The 25,937-nt window shown below is 33.7% G+C and overlaps 1 protein-coding gene across 3 annotated transcripts; it reads right to left on the bottom strand.

The window, feature by feature from the left end:
* Positions 1 to 124: 124 nt before the first annotated feature.
* On the bottom strand, positions 125 to 25,239 carry LOC126666866 (nuclear pore complex protein NUP160). Of its 3 annotated transcripts, none has more exons than XM_050359748.2 (27): positions 24,978 to 25,239; positions 24,761 to 24,893; positions 24,408 to 24,669; positions 23,738 to 23,798; positions 22,409 to 22,566; positions 21,502 to 21,587; positions 20,612 to 20,716; positions 20,422 to 20,519; positions 19,590 to 19,710; positions 18,228 to 18,410; positions 17,866 to 18,058; positions 17,122 to 17,693; positions 15,708 to 15,870; positions 15,236 to 15,513; positions 14,951 to 15,138; positions 14,420 to 14,508; positions 13,991 to 14,334; positions 13,571 to 13,639; positions 13,183 to 13,498; positions 12,821 to 12,946; positions 12,141 to 12,249; positions 11,984 to 12,055; positions 11,731 to 11,866; positions 6,881 to 6,988; positions 3,965 to 4,105; positions 1,233 to 1,406; positions 125 to 561 (listed from the first exon to the last, which is right to left on the bottom strand). In XM_050359748.2, exons 1-27 carry the CDS (start codon positions 25,166 to 25,168, stop codon positions 517 to 519), a joined length of 4,521 nt encoding a protein of 1,506 aa, XP_050215705.1. In that variant the 5' UTR covers positions 25,169 to 25,239; the 3' UTR covers positions 125 to 516. The 3 variants fall into 3 exon arrangements, with proteins under 3 accessions (XP_050215705.1, XP_050215706.1, XP_050215707.1); XM_050359749.2 differs by having other exon boundaries at positions 14,432 to 14,508; positions 24,978 to 25,238; XM_050359750.1 differs by lacking the exons at positions 22,409 to 22,566; positions 23,738 to 23,798; positions 24,408 to 24,669; positions 24,761 to 24,893; positions 24,978 to 25,239 and having other exon boundaries at positions 20,612 to 20,712.
* Positions 25,240 to 25,937: the final 698 nt, after the last annotated feature.

Raw genomic sequence — 25,937 nt, 5'->3', positions numbered from 1 at the left:
AAAAATAGAAATTAAGGGAGAACATATTTACGAATTGCAGTTTAGGAATCATACGGTAAGAGATGACATTAACGATGAAATTTTCATAGAAAAGGCATGCAAAGCTTTTGGGCTAAATTTCTGATTTGAAACAAATAACATACAGATTCTGCATTGATAAGATATATTCTCAGAATGCAACTATACATGAGAAGAGGGAGAGGGAGAGAAAACCAAGTGCTAAAGTTATTGACACTATTGAGCGTTTAATGTACATAATCTTATATTAAACCTTCACCCTGGAAAGAGGTAAAGGCAAAGGCATGAACCAGTTCTCTGAATGTAGAGAAATTGCTGGCACATGGCATACAATGGTGAGTTTTGTCATTTACCCCTCGGATCATCAGCGTTCATCCTCAATTCCGATCAATGACTCTACCATTATCTTCTCGTGAGAGCAAACTTATGTACTCACCAAATCTAGGTCACCACAGTTGTCCCCAATCTGTCCTTTAGCTTCACAGGCATTTTTTAATGTTAACAGGCAGCAGAAGATAATGTATCATCCGAATCCACCTTTAGCTAACACCACAAAAGTCGGACTTTAGAAACAATGTAAACTATTTTTACTCAAAAATAACATTATAAATGACTAAGTAGATCGATTTTACTGCTTGAGGTATTTACCCTCTGACATGCTCAAAAGGGTGGATCTTTTAATTTTTCAGTAAAGTAAACATAAACAAAATGGAAGGATTCAGATTCAATTATGAAAAAGGAAGTCTCATAAAGACAATTATTCTGTAACGTAAGCTAAAGCTTATAGATGAAGAGTCAGTTCTAATAGAAACATTAATCAATACCATGCAATTGGGATGGGAATGGTGAGAAAAAGGATCCAATAGGCTTTACAAAATAATGCCATGATAATTTATGCAATATTGTCCTTTACATTGGAAAAAAATCAACTTTTATTTGACAAAGCTGTTTAGAGAAAAATACTACAAACTGAATACATTTATTTGAACTCGATATTAGTAATAGGATGGTGATTTTGACAGTGGACTGCAAATAGTTATCAGGAGACCTCGTAAACTATGATTTAATCACCCAAAGTGGGTGTTTGGCATAGTTTTTCTAAAGGAAATGATTCAAAAAAATGATTCAGAAGAGCTTTTTTTTTTCAAAAGTTGCATTTTGGTATTTGGGTTATGTATGAAAAGCTATGCTAAACAGAGCAAAACATTACTTACTATCTTTAGATGATTCAGCAAAGCTCCATGTAATAGCTTTTTAAGCTTATGACATTGCTCAACCATGTGGCCTGAATTGATTAATTCATCAAGCTGGCACCATAGCCTCTCTATTGTTGAGTATGGGAACCATGCTGCAAATGGCCTTTTCCGATGTATCAGGTCCGATGGTCTCTGCAGGATATTGGTAGCACCGGCATTCATCAGTAAAAATACAAAAAGATTATCTAGTTTATAGATGAAATGAAACAAATAGTATTAAGGTCAATTACATAGTGGAACTTGAACAAACACAATATAAACAAGCATGATAATTCTTCGATCATTTTATCTATCCTTGAAAGTAAGCAAATTAAAACACTAGCACAACAGCTCAATGAATATGATCCAATTTATACATTGGCCCTACAGAAGTGGTCTTGTTCTATTGCACAGTGACCAAATTTTTCTACTGTAGCTGAACTATATTCTTAAGTAACTGGATAAGACTTGCTATATGACTAATTTTAGACATTGATTAGCGATTCAACTGATCATGTAAGTTTAGTACTTAATAAGGAATTTCATTATTATGCATACAGCAAATAAGAAATAAAAGGGCTGTTCTAACAAATTGGTTTCATATTTTTCCAACCCATCAAAAATGACCATTGTATATAACATTTAATGAATTTCAGGATAAAATTTCTTTTATTTCATTTTTTACTTCTCCCATGAACTAGATCAGATAGCAATACAAGCTTGTAAAATCCTCCAAAACTCCAATCAATTAAAAACAATCAACAGAAAAAGCATAGACTAGTAACAAAAAGAACCGAAAACAAATTGTTTTTATTTTCTTTTTAGAATAAAAAGAAAATATATGATCATGGTCCAAATTGGAATTGTTTTCATATACAGTAGGTCAAATCCTTGAAAAGGATCAATGTACTTCTAGTTCAATCGAGTTTATAAGTTGTAACTATGTCTTCAGAAAGAATACTGCCCAGCTAGGCAAACACAACCATGTCTGCTATAATGACTTTTATATGTATAATGTATAGTACATGTTTGGTGTCTAGGCAATAATGTTCTTTTGCCACCATTTGTCGGTATCTACTCCCAGCCCATTATCACGAATTCCCCAAAAAATCTTCCAACACAAAGCAAACCCAGCATGATTGATTGCATCAAACAGAAACCCCTATACTGACTCCTATAAGCAATTACTTGATTAGCTATCTAGCTGCAAGATGGATCACCAACTAATAATCAGCCATCTAAGATTTATGAACTAGTACTCACCTGCTAAGAGTACAGACTACTTGCTGCTTGCATCAGCCACTATAATTACTTCTCCTTTCTGTAAGCCATAGTTGTTAGGTGCGCCTCAGGTGAGAGGCCCCTCAAGCGATGGCGGAGGGGCCTCTCCTGCCGAGAGGCGAGCGACGCCTCCGCCGTTAGGCGAGGCGCTGGCCAGGCGTGCCTCATTGCATTGCTGGCCCTGTTAAATTTTTAGTTTTTTTTTTTAACTGTACTCTAATATACCTAACCACTGCTTAATGAGTTCTATTGAAATAAAACTCTAAAAGAAGACCAGGAAGGGCAGCAGCTACCTAAAAGTAATTTAACCTAACGATTTAATTCTATTTAAAAGCACGTGTCAAAGCAAAAATAGAGAACAAAATAGAGCAGCAATCGCCATTTTTCAAGTTCAAAACGTATTTTCTTCTTCAAAATGTATTTTACTCTTCAAAACGTCATGGTACTTTTATATACATATTTTATTATATAATTTTTCTTCATGCGCCCTTTTCCAAAAGACGGGCACCTCGCCTTGCGCCTCGGGCCCTAGGACCCCTCGTCGCCTATGGTCGCCTTTCGCCTTTAATAACTATGTTGTAAGCTATAAACTGAACTGCAGGAGAAAAAAATAGCTTCTACCCAGCAGTGAAATCTCAGAATCCAAAAAATTTAATACACAAGACTGAAAAAAATCTTATTGCCTTTCCTTCTTGACAATAGCCTCAATGCCAAAATATAACGCATCATATCTCCACATAAATAATTTTCAAAATCTGGTAGAACAGAAACTAATGGGGAACAGTTTTTCCTCCCAAAATGAAATATACTTTTTAGTTTTCAAAACAATGAAAAAATGAAATTCCAATGCCCAACACGTCCAGCTACAACATATGAATATTATCTATTGATATTCAGCTATCTAAAAGTTATGGCCTTAGTACTGATCTGCTAAGAACACAGACTACTTGCATGACATCAGACACTATATTCAATTCTCCGCCATGTCAGCTAAAATTGAACTGAAGACAAGAAAAAACTAAAAAAATATTAATAATAGCTTCTAGCTAGTAGCACAATTTGGTACTTCATAACACTAAAAAAATCTTACTGCCTTTCCCTCTTGATGAAAAATAGCCTCAAAGCCCAAATATGATGCATCACATCTCCTTGTGAATAACTTTTAAATCTAGCAGCACAAAAATTTGTATATTTCTTCCCTCCCAAAATTGTAATATACTCAAGTTCTCAAAAATATGCAAAGTGAAAGTGTGAAACTCCAATTTCTCATACACACACGTATAGACATATATACATAACAACTATTTACTTCTTAAAACCTATCCCCAAGCTCATCATTAGATGCTGAACCTAAATAAAACAACATAATCACAAACACTGCAATACATTGATTCTTGTGAAATGAATGAGATAAAAAGGTTACAACATACCACTGATGCAAATGATTCCATATACTCTAGCAATAAATTTGTAGCATCCATAAATCGTCCATAATTAACATACAGCCGCAACAAAGATGCAGGGTTTGATTCTTGGCCAGTCATCCCCCAGGTCCTTTCCCTTCTAAAATCCTGCAAACCATGAGACTCAATTCAAGAAAATCATCAAGATTTTGTATGTCAACGACAAACAACATGCAAGCCATATATCTGAGTAAATAAAAATTTGGCAAAGGGGGAAAGGCAGTAAGATTTTTATATTCAATTCTCCGCCATGTCAGCTAAAATTTAACTGAAGACAAAAAAAACCAAAAAAATATTAATAATAGCTTCTAGCTAGTAGCACAATTTGGTACTTCATAACACTCAAAAAATCTTACTACCTTTCCCTCTTGATGAAAAATAGCCTCAAAGCCCAAATAGTGCTTACAAAGAAAGTTAATTAAGTTTCAAACTCTTTTATCAGAATTTTAATACAGAAAAATCGAGGATGTTACCAAATCAATGATAAGCATTCCTCCCAACTCAAATAACAAGAAGTACTAGCACAGGTAATAAACCTAAAACAAGAGAACTTTGTATTCATGTTGAACATTTCTTTGAAGGCCCCAAGGCCATGAGAATAAGAAAATTAGGAAAACCACCCATTCCCAATGAAAACTTAAAAAGATCATTTGGCAACAATCTGCATCTTCCTCTGTATTTCTAGATTTTATTTTGCAAATTCGAGCATTCCAGTCCTCACAAATGTATCACGCCACAAGTAAATAAAGGGTTATTTATAGGCAAAAGGTACAAAAAGAACCCTTGTAGTTTTCACAAAAGTACAGATTAGCCCTTAAACTATTTTTGGGGACAATTAAGCCCTCTTTGTTGTCAAAATAGAACAAATGAACCCTTTCATTCTACACCATTAGAAACACCCGTTAATTGCTGACATGTCTTTCACAACCATATATATAGGAAAAAAGTTCAAAAACAATCTTAATGTTTAAAATATTTACTAAAAACTTGAAGGGTTAAGTGTCCAAAAAATAAATTAAAAGGGCTTAGATGCTCTTTCCAAAAAATTAGAGAACCTTTTCGCACAATTTGAAATTATCGAGGGCTTAAGTGGCCCAAGAAAAACTTAAAGGGCTTATATATTCATTTTGAAAAAACTTGAAGGGTTTTTTTGTACCTTTTACAATTATTTATATATATATATAAAATTCCGACCTTTTGCTTTTGTAGCGATTTTAGTACAACGTTTAAAACGTTACACCCCACATCCTATGCTTTTTATGTTTGGTATTGCATAGCCTGATCTCATTTTCCAGCTGTTCGGAGCTTATGTGGCAAACAGGAGAAAGAAATGAATGCCATGTCACCTACAGGTTTCCATTTAAAAACTATCAAATAAAACGGCACCGTCCTTAATAATTCAATTTCTATTGTTTAATTAATGCGTTCTATGGACTCATTTCAAGCACCCACCACTATCCGAATGGAAAGTTCCTCCATTGAAAAGCTTTCATCGTCATTTCTTATTTCCTCCAAAGTCTTATCCTCCTAGGACACTTCCTCCACCGGTTCCAATCTATAAGCCACCGCCAAAGGCAGTGTCGCCTTCACCAGTAGTACCAGTCCACAAGCCACCACCAAAACTAATGTTGCCTCCTCATTACCAGTTTATAAGCCACCACAGAATGTAGTCTTGCCTCCACCAATACCGGAATACAAGTCATCCTCCTTGTAAGAAACCACCAATTTACAAGCCACCACCGATTCAGTTCAAGAAACCATGTCTCTCCCCCTTATAAGAACCGCCTGTTTACAAGCCTCCTCTTAACGAACCTCCAATTCTTGTTCGTTTAGCTAGACCAGCCATAATAACCAGAATCTTTCTCTTCAAAAACGGTAACTTTTTTCTCACCATTACTGCCGCTTCCATTTAAAGATAGCCAGATAATTTCCAGTATGAACAAGCATGAATTAAGAGAGCAAAAGCTATCTCTTTGTTTAATTATCATTTGAATACTAAAATACCAAGAGGACACAACCACTATTTTCTCAAGATCAAACTGCATAGCTTAAGAAGGCTATTAGTCAAGTCACTACCAATAAAGCTTATTGATTAGTTGTTGCATTATAGATGGTTTTCCCTTTTAAGATTCATTTCCAAATTACACATGCGTCATGTCTTATGGCTAATTGGACCCGTCCGCCAAATTAGATCCATCTTAGATGTGATGTGATGCTTTTGCATGTCCTTAAGATATTTGAAGATGTCACGATTTATACATACACACAAACATATATGAATATAGATATATATTATAAGTGCCTTATAGATTTGCCAAAATGAGCACATAGGTCCTTGATTTTATTGACGATTCGAAATGAATAAGATTTACTAATTCAATGTACTTCACTTATTTTTTTTTTTAAAAAGGTTAATATATATTAAAAAATTAAATTCCATCACAATATAATATTTATTTATACATATTAAAAATATAAGTTTAAGAACTAAATAGAATTTTAATTTTTTTTTAATCAAGTCCTAAACTAAGTTGACAAACACCAAAACTGAACAGGAGGACATATGTTAACACAAACAAAAGTGAAGGACTATATCGTTTTGATTTTCAAACAAGGGGACGAAAGTGTAAATTATGGCATATGTAAGGGGAAATGAGAGTAATTTGCTGAAAATTAAAAGCATAAAAGCTCTTCTATTTATTGCAATAAAAGAATAAAAGTGTGAGGAATTTGGGCGAAAATAAACATATATGCAACTCACCAAACTTAATATCAGCTAGGGAAAATTGTTCATTCTCAACTCAAGTTTAATGAAGCTATAGCCTGTTTAGATTTCTACCCCAAATTACTCTGAGAGATACCAATTCTGTCTATTAGAGTTACCTTGAACATATGTACTAGCCACAGTGGTAACTCAATCCAAGGATCTGTACGAAGAAGTGTTTCAGCAACAGTTACTGGCAATCCAGCATGAAAGGCCTTATATTTTTCCTGCAGTGAACGCATACGATTTCTTCAGAAAAAAAAAAAGACAAGTTACGAAGAAAAGAGTGCAATATCAAGCTCTCATCAAGGTAAATAACATGTAACCAAAATAAAAGAGAGATTAACCAAAATAAAAGAGAGATTAACCAAAATAAAAACAGCAAAGCCCATCTGGAGACCCTTGTACTATACAACTTTTATTTAGGAAGCACATGTACTATTTTTTGTTCTTTAAGTCCCTCAACTTACTTAATTTTTCATTTTCATGCCCTTTTGTGTTAGTGGAGGAAAAAAAAATTGTAAGTAGAGGGACCGGAAAAAAAAAATGAAAAGTGAAAATTAGGTAAGTAGAGGAACTGGAAAAACAACAAAAAAAGTAAAAAGGCTTCTTGAACAAAAGTGGTACAATACAAAGGCCTCCGGATGGGTTTAGCCTAAAAACGTGGAGAACCTAGAATCAAATTGATAAGTGATCTGATATTCCTACCGAGATATAAAGTGAAAAACCGGATAGTCTTATATAGGAATGAAGTAAATGATAAATTTTCCAATGCTTTGATAAATTTCACAACCATATTTTAAGAAAATCTAATAGATATAGGTGAAAAGAACTGCATGTCACATCTCCTAGTTCCATTTTGGAAGAACACTTTTGGCCGGCTATGGTATTTAACGTGCTTAAAACGTTTTCATCTCCTAAATCTTACCAAACATTGATAGAATTATGTTCGTTCACTCTTGCTCCAACCATACCATATACAATACATATAATCAAGTATTCTTTCGAGTAAAAATTCAAGATCCATGAACATTGATAAATAACATTGCTGACCCCAATAGAACTTATTAAAGTCACAGGCGAAGCGGAGCTCTGCCTGGTCTCTAGTCAGGCTCCAAAGCTAAACCATCATCCCAAATAAGTTGATTGAGAAAAACAGACCTATTTTTTCAAAAATATTCCAAACCCGCCCCATTATTTTCAGATTTAAGAGGAAAACCTCAATCCAGACCTGGTTCCAGGCCCATGCATAGGCCTAAGGGTAACCGTTCAATATTTTTAACCACAAAAACAAATATGTTAGATAACCTATCAAATAACAAGCTTAAGTTCCCTTATTTCAATAATAATGAGAAAACCATAACTTAAAGTTAAACCGTTATTATTCTTGTAAAATAAACAGAAGTGTGTTTTACATAATATTCATACAAGAGTTACATCTTAGAAAGTATCAACTAAGAATATGGTCACCACAAATTACGACTTTGAAGTAATAAACTGAAAACAAATATATCTAGTAGGTTGGGTCTTGAAAAACTGTAAATAAGACCAGCATAATCATAGAAATTTACTAGTCAACTTTCCTAGTTTACTCAAGACATTGTCTATATACATGTAACTTACCATCATAGACTGAATACATAAATGGGAATATATAAGAAATTCAAAGGAGCTCTAACTCGCAGAAACAGGGTATTGGCGATTTATGACAATAAGTAGGATAGGAAACAAAATTACTGATAAATGTCTCAACAAAATTTTAGTTATAATCAAGGTCCTGAATCCATGTTCTCAACATTCCGCTTAACCACTGTTTTGCTTGACAGCGAAATGTTGGCCGGTTCAGTTCTTCTTACAAATCGAAAAAGCGGTTCAACATTTCAATTGGAATTTGGTTATTCACCATCTACGAGGATCCCCACTAAACATCCATAGCTGAATGGTTAAAGCGCTCAACTCATAATTGGCACCGGCTGTTCTTTATGAATTTGATTATGTTTAACTCATTTAAAGAAAGGCCTAATTACTTTAAAAAACCCCACCTTATAACAATATTTCGTTTATACCCCGACCTAGGAAAAAATTCATTTGTACCATTTTTTTGATTTTTTATTTCCAACTGTACCCTAAAATTTATTTCTTTGACAGTTTAATTAATTAAAGGATGCAAATATTAGAAACAATTGAATAGAAGGGTTATATTATATTTTTTTCTATTGGTAAAAATACAAACAAATCCTTAAACTTTAAAACTATTCAAATTAATCCTAAAAATTAATCGTTTTAAAATTTTTTATTTAAAAAACTTTCGACCCACCATTGTACTCCTTCGATATACGAATCCGCTACCAAAACCCGATAAATATTTTTTACAAAAAATAAATAATTTTTTTAAATTTTTTTCGGAGGAGCTCCTTCTTCACGAGAGGAGGGCACTCCTCTCGTGAAGAAGGAGCAGCTGCTGCTCCCACAGGAGAAGCACCTCCTCCATGGAGGAGAAGCAGCGGGCTCCGTTCGGCGGAGGAGCAGCGGGCTCCTCATTCGGACGGAGAGTTGGAAATCTTTTTTTATTAAAAATTATTTAATTTTACGGTTTTGTATTTAATAAATTATTGATAATTAATATAAATTAAATAATAATTAAAAGTTTACTTTTATGAAGAAGGTATTTTTGTACCATTAATAACATTAAAGTCTAATTAGAATATAGGTTCAAAAATGAAGGACTATTTTAAACTTTGTTCTAAATGAAAAAAGTTCAATTTAATGCTTTAGAGTACAGTTGAAAACGAAAAATGAAAAAAAGGGTACAAATGAACTTTTTCCTAGGTCGGGGTATAAACAAAATAATGTTACAAGGTGGGGGTTTTTTAAGTAATTAGGCCTTTAAAAAAATTATTAAATTCCATATTAAGATCTAATTGTATTTTTGATTGTTATAAAACATATTATATATATTTTATAAATATTATATAAATATTATATAAAATTTTAAATATTTATTTAAACGGTTGAACCGGCGGTTGAACCGAATCTGCGACCGGTTCGAGTTTTAAAGTAAGGATTAAACAAATAACTATAGTTTTGGAAAGAAATATGCAATTCTCACTCTTAATTTGTTGCTATGAATAACAAAACAGGCCATGGGGCATAGGCCTTGCTATTGTTAGAAAATGTTCTAACCCAAAACATACGGTTGTTGCTCATTCCAAAATTTAGACCATCAAAATCCAAAAGTTAAAATGCGACCTTTTCCAACAGCCTAACCCTTTATTGGGTTCAAGTCTACACTAGAATCTATTTCATCTGAAAATAAATTCATTTGTTAATTTATTTGACATAACATAACCAATTCTACAAAACTTAAAAAATAGTCACTATATGAATTTCTAAGTAAACCAGGCATTCATTTGAACCAAACATTGCAAGAAGCATTGTCCTAATAAATAAATGGTCAAACCCATCTAGAGGTCCCTGTACTTTACACTTTTTTTCTGGAGGTCCTTATATTTCATTTTTGTATTATCTAGTCCCTCTACTTACCTATTTTTTGTTATTCAAGTCCTTTTGTGTAAATGGAGGAAAAAAATTGTTAAGTAGAGGGACGGAAAAAAACTCAAAAAGGACCTGAAAATCGAAAATAGGTAAGTAGAGGGATCAGATAATACAAAAATGAAGTATAAGTACCTCCTGAAAAAAAAAAAAGTGTAAAGTACAGGAACCTCTAAATGGGTTAAGCCTAAATATATATTCAAAATTTGAATATTCACTATTTATTATATTTAAAATTATCTTTGACAGTAAGTGCAGCCACAAGTGGTTAAAATAATTCAATAAAACCCTAGGGCTAGAGGGTATCCAAAGCTTACAAGATTGCAGCATGCCATCCTCATACACATTATAGAAGACAGCAAGAAAATGAATCTTATTTTAGCCGCATAAGAATTTTGAAAGTTGTTCTCTTTTGTAGGTACAATGAGCACATAACTCAAACTCAAGTACTCATCTCAACTAAGTTTTAATCCCACATAGCTACGGTCATAAGAATAGGCACACGACTTCAACAATACTAATTATCAAACATGCAACTAAAATTGGCTTAATACCTTAAAAAACCCCGACCTTATAAACCCTTTTCGATCCTACCCGGACGTTGAAAACTTGTTAATTTTACCCTATTTCGCATTTTATAGTTTCAATTGTACCCTGAAATATTAAATTGACGTCTTTTTCATTTGAAAAAAAATCAAAAACGTTCTCCATGTATAGCATTAATTGTACATGTTTAAAATTTATTTAGATTTAATTAAATTAAGTAAGAAATTAAATTAGTTTTAATTTGATAATGGTTTAGTTAGTTTTTAAAAATAAAGGACTTATTTGTACTTTTTTGAATGGAAATGAATTTAATTTTATCTTTAAACATGGTTAATTGAATGATTTCATCATTTAAGTAAAAAATTGACAAATTAAAAAATGGGGTACAATTGAAACGAATAAAATGCGAGATAGGGTAAAATTGACAAGTTTTCAACGTCAGGGTAAGATCGAAAAGGGGCTATAAGGTCGAGGGGTTTTAAGGCATTAGGCCACTAAAATTTACTTTTTGCGTACAGGGGTAAAATCATCCTCATGCCCATTTGAACCACGTCAGAAAAGAAGCATGCAATATAGAAAGGGTGTAAGAAAAAACACAAAGTAGAAACCTAGAAGCAGCTTCCTTTAGCAACCATGTTCAACTTGACATCAGGTCATAATGAATGACAGGTTATCAATGTGTTAACCCCAATACCACTTAATATCTGGATGAAAAAAACCATATAGCAGGCATGGTATACTTCAACATCTAAGGAACATTAACTTCGTCAAGTGGTTTCCCATCTTTTTCGGATCCTTTAATTTCAAATGAAGGACAATACCTAATTGAGAACTATGAATAGCATAAGAGAATAGGGCAGAAGATACGAACAAGATAAAGTTCAAGAGTTTCCCATTGCATAGTTGCTCCAAACTGATGAGACATAAAGCCTATATCAGGTGAACCATGAACAACCACATCTTCATTCGAGGATGTCAATAAAAGACCACGATTCTTCAAATCATTTCTGAAAATAAAGTCAAGGTATTTAAAGATTTGATAAAGCCAAGTACATGTTGAGAGGACAAGACGGGAAAAAGAAACAGAAAACAAATGAGAGAGTACATAAACACACATATCTTACCCAGCAGATGAGAAGCCTGACGTATTTGGACAGCATTTTAAAGACATAGCAGAGAAAATTTTTTCAAATTCCCTGGTCAAAGAAAGGAACAAGTTGCATTTACAGAACAATGAAGGTATAACTCTCAACAATAATAAAACGACATTATGCAACAAACCTCTTCAACCCAGAACCAGTCCAGAATCTTAGAAGGACTGTAAATGCCATATCATATATATTTGATTGAACCAAGAGATCAACCAAATCTGACGGAGCATAATCTGTTCCTGAAAAAAAAAATTGAAAAGCTATTTAAATAGGAAGGAATGAGAATCAATCAAATGAATAGAATATATATTTATACTTGACAGAAAAGAGAGCGAAGCATTTGAAACTTCTTCCCTCACAAGACAAAGATCTATAGATAAATTAGAAAAGAAAATATCAGTCAAAAGGTAAGCCTTTACTGACTCGTCAAAGAGAGTCAACTCGGTCTAATTTCAACTATCTTTTACCAACTATGGTTTTAGTATTCTAACACACCTCTGCAAGAGGATGCCTATTGCGCTTGAAGCGTGAACAAACACAGGTCTGCCTTACTTTATTCTCAAATATTTAATCAACTAAATGGGGGTTATCAAAATCTAGATTTTTCGAGTGTCAAGACTGATACCATTTCAAATAATCAGTCAGCCCAAACGGTTAACATGTTAGGTAAGCCATCAACTATAGTTTTCCTATCTCTAGCAACTTTGAAAAGATATTCCATGATGCATGCAAAATATTGAGTAGGTGGCATTGTCAAATAAATACAACCTCACAGAAAGTAAGAGAAACATAAAAGAGAATGCGGTTTACCACTGAATATCCATTTGACATCGACTAATGACAGCAAATATTGCGCTGAAGTTAACACAAACTCATTTTCAACTTTCTCAACGTCAATGTAGAAGTTCGGCCTTTGGGGCTGAATATCACTGCCAACTACAGCAACAGAAGCAAAATGTGTCATTGTCCCAATTAGATGGTAAATATATAGGGATGCATGTATCACTTTATGCACATATATGACATAGAAAAATACTATCTTAATCACAGCAATACATAGAGATGGCCACTTCAAAATTTAACAATGGAAGTTGTTAAAAAGAATGCAAATCAATAACTGGTAATATGAGTAATATAGACAAATAAAAATAATATGGGTTACAAAAATTTACATTGTTGATCCTCTGTTTTTTTGGCTTTTTTGCTAGGATAGCACTCATTAAGAGAATTTTCCTCGAGCAGAGGATCAATCCAAGCATAAGCTGGATGAACAAGACGGAGTGCATTGATAGTAGCACTAAGCCCATTAAGCCTCTCTTGCAGTACTAGTGATATATGCTGGTGATCTTTCAGAACTACTTCAGTTCTCAAGCGAGTTGAGTAGGAGTACATGTAGGTCGCCGCCTTTCGCCAGTTATGCCGATGCATTTCAAATGCATACAGTAACTTATAGGGGTTTGGCTTCGTCATGATATCTGAACGTGCAGCCTACAATATTCAATCAATGCTTAGGGAACTAGCCTGTGAGGAAATATTACGAGAAAATATCATGCAGTATACCTTCCATACAAGCTCTTGTTCAATCTTCTCTCCTAATCCTATAAAAGGTATTTGACCACCACAAAGTACCTGCAGCTCATATGGATTATTCACTGTATTTTCCATTTTAGTTACTTAATAGTTCATACAGTAGTAAGTGCCTGATCAATTATCTAATACAGCTAGAAAAAATATTGGCCAAATTTTCACCTACTGTGAACAAAATATAAAATTTTCACCTATGGCTTTGGGTTAGTTGCAAACTAGGGAATTTTTTTCAGAATTCACTTTGACCTTAAAAAGGAAGCCGTAAAGATCAAAAGTTTTGATCATTTCCACAGCAAGTAAAATGCCTATGGTTTGCAGCTTTCTAAAGGCAGGTTGTAAGAAAGTATACTAGATAGCAACAACAAATAATAATCTTAATGATTTCGCAAAAACCTTCATAGCTCCACGCTCATAAAGAACTATTATGAAACGCCTCAGACAGATATACTTGCTATCCTCATCTGGATTAGAAAGTATGGCACAATATGCATCATATAAGTGATTGAGATCCAAAGTAAACTTAAAGACATTAGCCCAAAGTCGTCCTTTGATGGAAGTGTCTGATTCATTGAGCAACTCTCTTTCACAAGAACCTTTCTGACTTAGAGCTTCATCAACCTGCTCAAGTGCTGCCAGAGCAAACTGATAGGCACCCTCACCAATGTTGTATTGCTCAAATAACTGCATGGCCCATTGATAGTAATGAAGCTTCCATGCAGCAGATGATACAAAGCCCTCTGTAACAAAGATCAGAAAGGAAAAATGATCAACTGAAAGTAACCATCATAAGTAATTTGCTTTCAGAGAAGTCAAATATTACACCCAATAAGTTACCAAAACCAATGTGTGGCAGTCCAGCATCATGAGACAAAGCCTGCAAAGCTTCCAAAGCTCCTTGCCCAGAAGAAGCTCTGAATAACAAACTAACTATCAAGCCTCATAAAACACAAGAAAAACCACACAGATAAAACATTAACCTGGCAGAAGTTTTAAATTTTTACCTACATGTTATTATAAACACGGAAAATATTAAAGAAGCATCATTAATTAGAGATTCACCAACTCTAGCATATTACTTAAGAGCATTCATGAAAAGACAGCAAGGAATAATTCATGCCATGACGATGCCTTAATATTTCAGTCATGCGCAGCTCAATGTTCCAAAACTTCTCACTTATATGTAATTCTTAGAGCATTAAACTGATTTGATGATATAAAATAGAATAGGTGGGATAATCCATAATTCTCAGTCCTCTGACACTCGCCTGAGTTACCAATGTGTTGCACACTGGAAAAAGGATGTATAATATTTTGAACATGCAGGCAAATAAAAACATTCAGATTATTAAGCACCTGAAAAAACAGCGAATAGCCTCACAGACTTTCCTTTCTTTCATGATTCCTTGGAATCCATATCGCCCCTGAGCAAGGAGACAACATCCCAAAAGATGTTGAAGCACACACCAATTGCCATCAGTGTCTTGAATAGTTTTATAAATTTTCTCCCTTCGTAAGTTGGACTCCACAATATTTAGCAGGTACTGAAATATGGGAAGAAATGAAAGTGAAAAAAAGTTTAGCTACTCTCAATGATAAATAAAATTACTCATTTTTTAAAAGGGGATGTCGACAGATAACCTCAACAGCTTCATACTGGCTATGCCTAAGGAGAATAATTGCAAGTTCATTTGACCGCTTTAAGAAAGAATTAGATTCTTCCCTAGACTGTCCCCAAATAATCCAGCTAGTAAAGTTCTGCACTAAACTAAGGATGTTCTCTGGATTTGGGAGATGTGAAGAAGGTTCATTTGTGTCTCTAGAGGAGGAGGTTTGACTTGTTACTGCAAGTATAAAAGCCAATGTATAATCACATTTACCCAGTTTCCCATTCCATGATCGTCTATCTGTGCTCCCATCTGATTGACAACAGAAAACGGACAACTGTTTATTTACTACAAAACCAACTCATTGACTCAACTCAACAAAAACTCACTATAATAGACTTTATTAGTACATTAACAATCTGTAATAAAATATGGTTTTAAACATAAGTCATAACCCAAATATGAAAACATACAGAACATTTTGGTACAAAATCATGCACACCCACCTATTTGCAGTGATGAGAGCTGGGAACTGAAATCTTCAATTGCAGGAGATTCGGATGGAATCGTACAAAGGAAATGAATAATCGACCACTCAAAAACAATTTCTTGAACCATTGGAACAAGCTCAAGTTGTATTTTTGATATCTCATCAGGCAACAAATTTATCTGAATTAAGATAAAAAAATAATTATCAATTCACCTAAACTCAGTTACATTGCCACACCAGTTTTAAGTAATACCATCAAGTGCACAACAAAACCAAAGGCATTCTAAAGAAAAATGTCAGTTGTGTAATGAATTATACACTGCTGGTGCAATATATCACAAATGCTCGTAACTGTTTAGATGGGAAGTGAATTATCGACCACTCATAATCAAAAGATACACCATTTTACTATATCAAAAATGTGGCAAACATTACATATCAAAAGCTGCACCATTTCACTCTATGCAAACTAAATATCCATGACACGGCTATTCAATTAAAGTGGGCACAATAATCTCAAAAAATAAATAATTTATAGGGACATGATGAACCCCGGTATATTCTGCACAATTCCAGATTCAGATCCCTAGATAAAAAAAAGTTCATACCATGATATTGAAAAAGAAAAAAAAAAGGAGGTAGAACCACCAGCGATAAGAAGCAATTAAAAACAAATTTTAAGCAATTTATGAAATTAAATAATGGATAAAATTCGGCACCAACTAATTTTTTAGTTAGTTTGGAGTTTTGTGAAAGCTGCAACTCAAAAGTCCTTTGCTTCCTTGTTAAATTTGTTTTAGGTCATGCCTAATTAGAATTTTGATTTGATTAAGCTTGGTATAGGTAATGCTACATATTTACCTTAATAGGTGCAACATATGTGCTACAAAACAAGCGTCAAATAACTAATCCACCCAAAAGCTCAGGCTATAGATGAAACTTCAAGAATAATTTCATTATCTCAACACACCCCCAAGAAAATGGTCATTGGGCTTGAAACGTGAACAAAAAAGTACACGGATCCATATCATTTTGTGCTCAAATATTTCAATTAATCAAATCGAAATTGCCAAGAATCGAACTCTAAACCTTTCAATTATAAAGTCTATAATACCATGTCAAATAACCAATTCACCAAAATGTTCAAGTTGTTAGATGAGACTCCAACAATAATTTAATTATCTTAACAGATTGGAAACAATCGTTAGTGATATTACTATTCACTAGCACAATTATTTAATTTATGAAAATGAAAGGAAAATTTTGTAATAAGAGCTTAAGGGGACCTAAAATATCACAAACAGATTACTGGTAGACATAGTCACATAAAATGCATAACTCATAAATTATTAATTAAATTACCCTATAAAACTGAACACAAACAGAAAAAAGAGAGTATAGAAAATCACAAAAACAGCAGGAAAACTAACCTGTCCACTAATATTGAGAAGGTAACTCACAAATAGAAGAACGTCCAATGCAGAATCAAACATCAACTTAGCAATTTGAGAAGTAGCCTGGACCAAAATGGAAATGTTGATATCAAATGACATACCAGCATCTAATTTTTGTATGACCTTTTTGGGTACAAGAAATTGCAGATAGCTCTCTATTATAGTCAAGATTTTGTCCCATGAATCAGCTTTATTGTGTAAAGCATGGAGAGAAAATAACATTTTAACTGAGAATTTCCTCAAATTTTTATGATCTGCTTGTTCCTTTTGCAAAGCAAAGTCACGTCCAAGATTAGATGCGTGAAATGATGACACCATTGAACTGTATCCAGTTTCCAGAATCTTGAGCAAGCGAGGAACAATATCTTCAGATGAAATATTTGATGTGCCAATAATTGATTCATAAAATATAGCAGAAGCTGCTTTCCCAAATTGTTGGCTCATAATTATGATGCATCTAAGCACTTCCATAAGAATCTCACGCTCAGTATTATCATTAGCTAACTCCAATTCAAAGCTGATCAAATCAAGAAATTCATCAGCAGAGCCTATAAAAGAACAGTAAAAGATAAGTAAGAAACAGAAAATGAGACCTCGTGAAAAGTAACAATATATTTGTTCACTTTAAGCAGTTCAAATATCAAAGAAACCATAATGAAAATCCTCACAAAAAGTAACAATAATCTTGTACACTTGTAGCAGTTCAAATATTAAACATACCATCAATAAGCACCTCAATTTTCTCCACGTCACGGAATAATGATATCGAATTCTTTCTTATTAAACCAATAACACCAGCAGAGGACTGAACTAAAAAACCAGAAGGTGGATTCTGCGCGCACCAATTGTGAAAATAGCGAGCACAGAAATGTTTCCATGAAGAAAACATTGATGTTGGAATTTCACCGACAGCCTAGCAAGAAAATTATAGAAAATCAGTTTGGCTCGCAACCTCTGAATTGAACCCTATGCTATAAAGAAAGGAAGAACAAAATTATTTAAATTAATGCACCCACCCACAAGCATACTTTGCACCCATTAAGTTAGAAAATGACTGAGATACTAAAAAAGAAAAGAAAAACCTCATGTTCAATTAGCGAACAAACTTCTCTCTTCAGACCACCAACAGTCAAGGACTGGAATTCTGCATCAGTCCAATGCCTGTTGTAATCCAGTAGAGTTGAACGGAGAATAAAATTATGATATACTCCAGGATGAAGCAGCCTACGCAGAAAGATAGAAGAGACAAATGGCACAATATGATCCTGCAAAATTTTACATTTATATTAACATTTGAACCAAGCAACAATTTGCACTGGGGATATAGCTCAAGAGTGATTCAATACCAAAAGCAGGAGAAGCCTATAACAACTTGCGGAAGATGGTCAGTGCACACAGTGAACAAGAAGAATTTAAAGCATACAAAAAAAACATAAAGTAATTCAAAAGAAAAAAAATACAATAACTAACTACAGTTACTAAAATCTACTTGCATAACAATAGGCAGAGCAAGAAGAATCTAAAGAATTAATAATTATTAGCCTTCTATGAATCAAAATTTAAAGCATACAAAATAGGCTTAATTGCTTTAAAAATCATGAACTTTAGCGTGTTTTGTAATTTCAACAAAAAAATTAATTTTTGGCTAATTTAATACATAAATTATCATTTTTTTTGCAATTCGAAATACCGATCGATTTCCGTGTGTGGACACCGCAATAAACATTGTATCCGCGTCCACATCAACATTGTTATTTGGAAAATTGCTTAGTATTTCAAATTGCAAAAATTCAAAAGGTTGTGTTCAGCATTGCCAAAATTGAAAGTTTGCTTTAAAATTGCAAAACACACTGAAGTTCGTGATTTTTAAAGCAATTAAGCAAACAAAATAAATGCAAAGTAATTCAAAAGCAAAAACACAATAACTAACAGTTACTAAATCTCCTTACAGAACAATAGGAAGAACAAGAAGACTCCACAAAATTAATAAATTATCAGTCTTCTACGATTCAAAATGGTTTCTTTCACAATTTAAAGCAATAGAATATCCCAAAGTAAAGCACCTAGAGGTCTCCTGTACATAGTGCGAGGGTAAAACAAAAGTTTGTATTAACCTACTGACAGTCTAACAAATGGCATATGCTGAGTACACCTACCAATTCATGTTTCTAAACACGACATGTTTATAACAGGGTTTACAAGACATGACATGTTTAGTTAAACATGTTATTGGGTCGACCTTTTTTTTTTTTTTTGAAAATGAAACACATAAGAGCTTTTTCCTGCCTTTTTCATTTGCCCTTTTGGTATATAAATATTGTGCAAGGAAAATAGTGCATTATGGCATCTACATTATCAATACTAGAATAGGACTCCCAAGTCCCAACATTACCCATCATCATAGTTTAACTAAAACAGAGCTGTAAACATAATAGTAACATCACCTTTGAATACGAGAATGTGGAATAAATAATCGAAAGAAGATCATCTGAAGAAAGTGCAGAATTTTGAAATAGTTGTTCAGCAACAAATTCTTCTTGCAAAGCATAGCACCTGGCTTCCTTCCTACCATGTGAAAACTTTAATTAGACATTTACACCAACAAACTGAAATCAAGCATAGTAACATGCCGCATATGAGAAATCTGGATTGTAAGAGATATATAGGCTTAAAGTCGAGCATGACAAATACTTCTAAGAACAAGTGGGTGACTGCGAAAAATTAAGCTATAACCGAAAGTATGATTGAAATTTTATTTATGACCCTATTAAACCCAAATTTTGACCGAATCTCAAGATTGTCAAAAAAGCGCTCCAACGAATGTAACAAAATAGTTTATCAATAAGAATCATAAATAATTAAAGAAATAGCACTACTTTCTCCTTCTTTCTTCCTAATAAAAACCATAAAAACCAAAACGAAGAATTCTTCTTCTGCCATATTATCCTTTCCTATCATCTTTCCGTTTTCCCTTTCCAACACTCCTTACTTCCCTCTGCTCTATCATTTTCCAGCCACCACATCCCTTAAACCTTAACCGTAACAATTTGTTTTATGCCATGCATTACTTCATGTAAGGTGCTCGCATTGTCAGATTATCCTTAGACATTTGGAAATGAAGACCATTTAAGGTACAACAGATGCATTTCCTTGATAATAAGGCGTGCATTTGATTAAGGTCACCTAATTTATAGCACTAACGCACTAGGCTGGCTAATATTGAGAATAATGCAAAATCATATTCTGATATAAAATTATTGCACGGAGTAAACTCACTCATTCTCATTTGTATGAAATAAATTATGAAACACTAATCCATTGTCCTTCAATATCCATAGTTTATCTGAAGCAAGTTTGAAGTCAATGAATTCCCCCTGAAAACCAGAGCAGTAGCAGAAAGAGTAATTAATCAAGTATTAAGTTGAGTAAATCAATGCATTAAAACAATCAAATAAGTAATAGCAACCTCCTGAAGGGGAATACTTTGCATTGGAGACTCCACTGACAAACTGATCCTGTCCCCAAAAACACAGTGGAGTCTTAGAATGTGGATCATCGGCATGCTATCTTCCTTCACAATTTGGCAAGAAGTTAATCAATACAGCCATAGCACAGAAAAATGCAGGTTTAGATCAAATACTAACTAGTGAAACATGCACAAGAAAAACAGGTCAGGTATTAGAAACATCAATTTTAATACCTAGTGTGATTTTGTGATTACTGTTATTTCAGCTTATTATAGACAGAGACACAGAAAATTACAATCAAATCTAATCAAAGTGCATAATAATCTAAAGGCAACAATCTGCACTAAATCAAGTGCACAGATTTGATCAATCAAAACATATAATTTATACAAATCTAGACAACAATGAATTGAGAAAAAGACCCAAAACAATTGGATACAAACTACATCCATACTTTAATACTTAAGTTGTAAATCTTTTGAAATTAGAGGATAGTTTATCAAATTCACGAATTTACTAAATAAGGACACTGTTAATAAGCATTAACCCAAACACGAGTATATATAGATGCATTATGCTTTGTTCTCCGATCTAAAGGTCAGACGGTAAAAATAAACTTTGACGAAAGGCACATTCAAAATTTTAACTTACTAGAAAAAAAACTAGGATCCTCCAAAAGGAAGAAGCAAACAAATATAAACTTAGTATACATGAGATACAAAGGAACAGCTGAAACAGCTACATAGAATTCATAACAAACTTTAAAAAAATTAAAAAAAAATTGTATAAAATGATTTAAGGATCATCACTTTAGTTTAAATACAAATACCATAAATGTTCATAATTCAAAGAAAATACCATAGTGCAACTATAGTTCAGTAAAAAATACCATATTGTGACCATACAAGACAGCCAAGGGAATTAAGCTTGAATCCTTTGCAGCTTCACCCACACATAACCTTACATATGTTGCACCTGAAAGTACAACATAGATAGAAAAATAAGACACGGAACATAACAAATTTTATAAACCCTATCCTCAGAGAATATTAACTTGACCAAGCAGTAATACTAATAAGTGGTGCATTCGGCAATCCTTTAGATGATACCAAGCAAGGGAAATTGTTTCAGAATAGCTTTTCTCCCTAAAGTTTTAAATGAGTAGAGTAAACTGTGGAAACAAGCCTCCAAGAGGCTGTACCATGTAAAAGAGAAAATTTAAAAGGAAAAAAACGAATAACATAAGATATCCTCCATTACTAATAAAAATACATCTTAAAAGAAACTAATTAACTCTTTACTACTTAGAATCCTTTCCAGTCCACTGAAACTTACAACTACAGAAAAAGAAATTACATCCATGGATAACAGAGTAAAGAACCAAACAAACGTACTGTTAGTTACTAAAAAAATACAGCTAATTACACTGTTCACTTCCAATATATGATGGTCAAAGCAAAAAAGGCTTGCAGTGATAAGTACATAATTTTAGGGTGGCAAGTTAAGCCTAAGAAATTTTCAGAAAGAGATGTGAGATCTCAAACTGATGTTTATCTGTTCTAACTCATCTCACATTCAATTGAACTTTATTAGTCGAAATCAATCCATTCTCGTAATGTTTCTGAAAGAACCCCAAACCTCCTATCGAAAGCTTATTGTTGAGGCATTGAATGGCAAAGTAACATGATATTTCCATAAATAAATAGTTATAAGCACTCAGAAAACGAAGTTCGGCTGTATAAATTATCATACAGATTTTAAAAATTAAAAAAAAGAGATAAAGTTAAAAATATTGCCTTCTGAATTTGGTGAGCCTATGGTGTGATTGAAGATCTTGCCACGACCGGACAGATCCCATACCTTCAACATTCCATCAGAGTAAAGCCCAAACAAAAGCTTTTGTCCACAGAACTCATGTACTACCAAGTCTTGAACAGCCCCTGCCACCCTACTCCTGCATGGGATGCTCATGAAAAACGTCATCTCATTGCACTAAGACTTGGAAGATAAAAATTGTTAACAGAGCAACTACCATTTCGAACCAACTAAGAAAACTAATAATACATTCAAGAGGTTTTAGATTGTCATCATAATTATACTCACTCCGGTCCATAATATTTGTCACATTTGAGAAAAAAAATTGGTCCATAATACTTGTCAATTTAGAATATCAAGATAGCATATATTGCTATTTTTCCAAGTTTATCCCTAACAATAAATAACTTAGTGAGACTAAAAAGAATAGTCAAATTTAAAGATAGTATTAATTAATAAGGACAATTTAGTAAAAGTGTACAGAAATCAAGACATATTTATTACTTTCTGAATCTATATGAAATAGTCAAATTCGACAAATATTAAAGACCGGAGGGAGTAACAAATAGTAGCATTTTTTGTAAGTGTGGAAACTGTTAGTGGAATTTGTAAACTGAAATCCCTTTTGCTGATTACACAAAAATACTTTTCTCGTAAAATTTTAACTGCTCCTGAATGAAGCCCAGCAATCCACAGTTGTTTTGAACATGATCAACAAACAAAATAATGTCATGATCATGATATAATTTAATTTTTAAGGCCTTTATGATTATTTATTTTTGCATTAAGATTTTGCAAATCAAGCATTTAAAAGCATTACAATAACTTCAACAATGATTTAGAATTATGTTAAGAATTATAACAAAGTGTCTGATCAACTATTCATCTCATTTATAAGCAACTATAGATATCGTATTTTGGAAAAATCTAACAACATTTTTGGTTCAAATGTTTTCAAAAGGTTATGAAGATGACCAAAGTTATTTCAGGGCCAGCACTACCCAAAAACAAAGAATCTCAACTTTGATCTGAAAAAGCTAATGTATGGCCCACCTGTACACTTATTCACCAGTTAAGGGAACTCAACATCTAGTAGAACGTCCCTTCATAATCTAGTTGTCAACTTGTCTTAAAAATCAACAAATAAAGAGAACTCTGCAAACCTAGGTTTGTTTCTACTGCTTAAGTGATTATCTATACCAAAAGGTAAATGAAGTTTTGTGTCCTCTCTCTTAATTTGTTTGGCATTTGGTAGGAAGTAACAAAGTAAAAACATCCTACTATAACAGTTAAATAACATAAATTAGTACCTTGACATGAAGCCCCATAAACGATTGATGCCCAAATCATCTCGCAGCTCATACATAAAACCTAAGGGCAAAAACAAGAGGGGAAACAAGATTATCCTTAACAGAAGCAAAATGCAACTCTGATACTTTCCTTGTAGATTGAAGTAAAACAATTTGAGGCCCCATATTTCCACAGTCAAATAGCTAAAAAAGCAGCCAGAATATTTCAATAAAAAAAATCTTTTAAAAGGCTGCTAGAAAATAGAGCATAAGATATCCTCCTTCAAAAGAATAATGACTAAAAAACATTTAGAAGCACCAAGTTTACAGTTGATGCCCTCCAATCAAGCTGAATATCACTCAGACAGCCTTCCCGAAGCCCCCATGACATGCTCCCATGAAGAAGCTACATGAACAATTTTTTTCTATCCAAATTCCCCACTCCACCCAAAAACCAAACTATAAAACAAGACTACATTAGTTGCTACATATTACTACTGGTCCTTTGGCTTTTGCGGTGATAGCCTTTTATCTTACCATAAGCTCATTGATCATTGGTTTTTCTCTGCTATATCAAGACTTATCACCCAGAAGAGCATAATATCACAAAATGTTATACAAGATTTTTGGCAGCAGAATATTACTAAAGAAAAAGAAAACAGAAGAAACCATATAAAGACGGGCAACATACCAGGAGCACTTTGATCAACTGAACCAAGTTGGAAACAAGCAATCGATCCATCATTTCTTCCAATAGCAAGGCATCCAATAGTGGCAGCTACACTAGTTATCGTAGAACAATCAAAATAACTGTGCAAATTAATTTCTATAACTTCATCGGGCTGGAACACCAAGCTGGAAGTATAATTAGAAACATTCTTTAGCTTGAAAACGTAAGCAACTCCAGCGACAGTCAATGCATAAAGCAGATAGGGATATGCTGGTGGACCAAACTGCAATACACCATTCATTTAAATGATTAAAAATACACAGTAATTCAAAATGAGCACAATTTCTACATTTAAAATACACGTTAGAGCAAACCTGGTTCCCGCAAATAAAAGCGAAAGTATAAAGCGGATCAAAAAAGTTGATACGGAGACCAATTGTCGGGGATTCTTTATCAGTAGAAAGTTCAAGCAACTCAATAGCATTTGGTAAATTCTTGTGGATCCTCCTGCAGGCAATTATATATCTAGTTAATTAGTTAACTGAAATTCAGATGTGCTTGCTTCTGATAAGTGGATAGTGAAAAAAATACCAAATAACATAGACGGGCGGGTCTCCAATTACGGAGCAGGAAGCACAGTCTCTAGCGGGATAGGTCAAAGGCGGTGAAGTTGCGGAGAAGGTAGATAAATGACTGTCGGGAACGGAGAGCTGGAGCCATTTGACGGAATCGGTGCCGGTGATTGGGACTTCCATGCCGGCTAACATCGGCCTATTCGCCATTTTTTTTATTGAAGCTGATTTGCTTGCTTAAACCCTAGCGGACGGGTATAACTGGGGTTTAAAATGCCATGCCCCGCCTTTACGAGTACAGTAACCGGGCATCGGTTAGATCCAAACATTCAAACCGAAATCAAACCGGTTTTACTGAACCTACATGCTTGAATATTCTATTTTCGGTTCAACTTTGAAACTTTTGTCGGGTAACTAGCATTGCTTTATGTGCTGCACTCGGACTCATAATGTGACACGGTTTTTGATAATTTAGTTTTAATTTTTTAATTTTTTTTATAAACGGTCAATATATTAGCTCTAGAGTTGGCCATAGGCCGCGTCATCCCATAAACCGGCCCGGAACCAATCAAATTTGGAACTGGATCAAAACCGATACGGAACTGTGGAAATACCGGTTTCGGGCCGGTTCAAATATTTTGAACTGTGAGCCGATGGTTTCAGGTCGGAATTGGCGGTTTAAGGGTCGAACACTATCAATAAAAAGTTAATTAATTCTAATTATATATACACATATATAGATTGTATATTTATATACAATCGGCTAAACCCATCTAGAGGCCCTTGTACAATATCATTTTTTTTCAAAAGACTCTTGTACTATTTTTTATTCTTCAAGTCCATGTACTTGGCAAAATTCCAATTTTCAGGTCCTTTTGAGGGACTGGAGGAACAAAAAAAATTGTAAGTAAGGACTGAAAAACACTAAAAAAGGACCTGAAAATCAAAAATTATGTAAGTAGAGGAACCTGAAAAACAA

Source organism: Mercurialis annua, linkage group LG2, assembly GCF_937616625.2.
Source record: "Mercurialis annua linkage group LG2, ddMerAnnu1.2, whole genome shotgun sequence".
In the NCBI taxonomy this organism is placed as follows: domain Eukaryota; kingdom Viridiplantae; phylum Streptophyta; class Magnoliopsida; order Malpighiales; family Euphorbiaceae; genus Mercurialis; species Mercurialis annua.
This window is presented reverse-complemented; position numbering and strand designations above follow the sequence as displayed.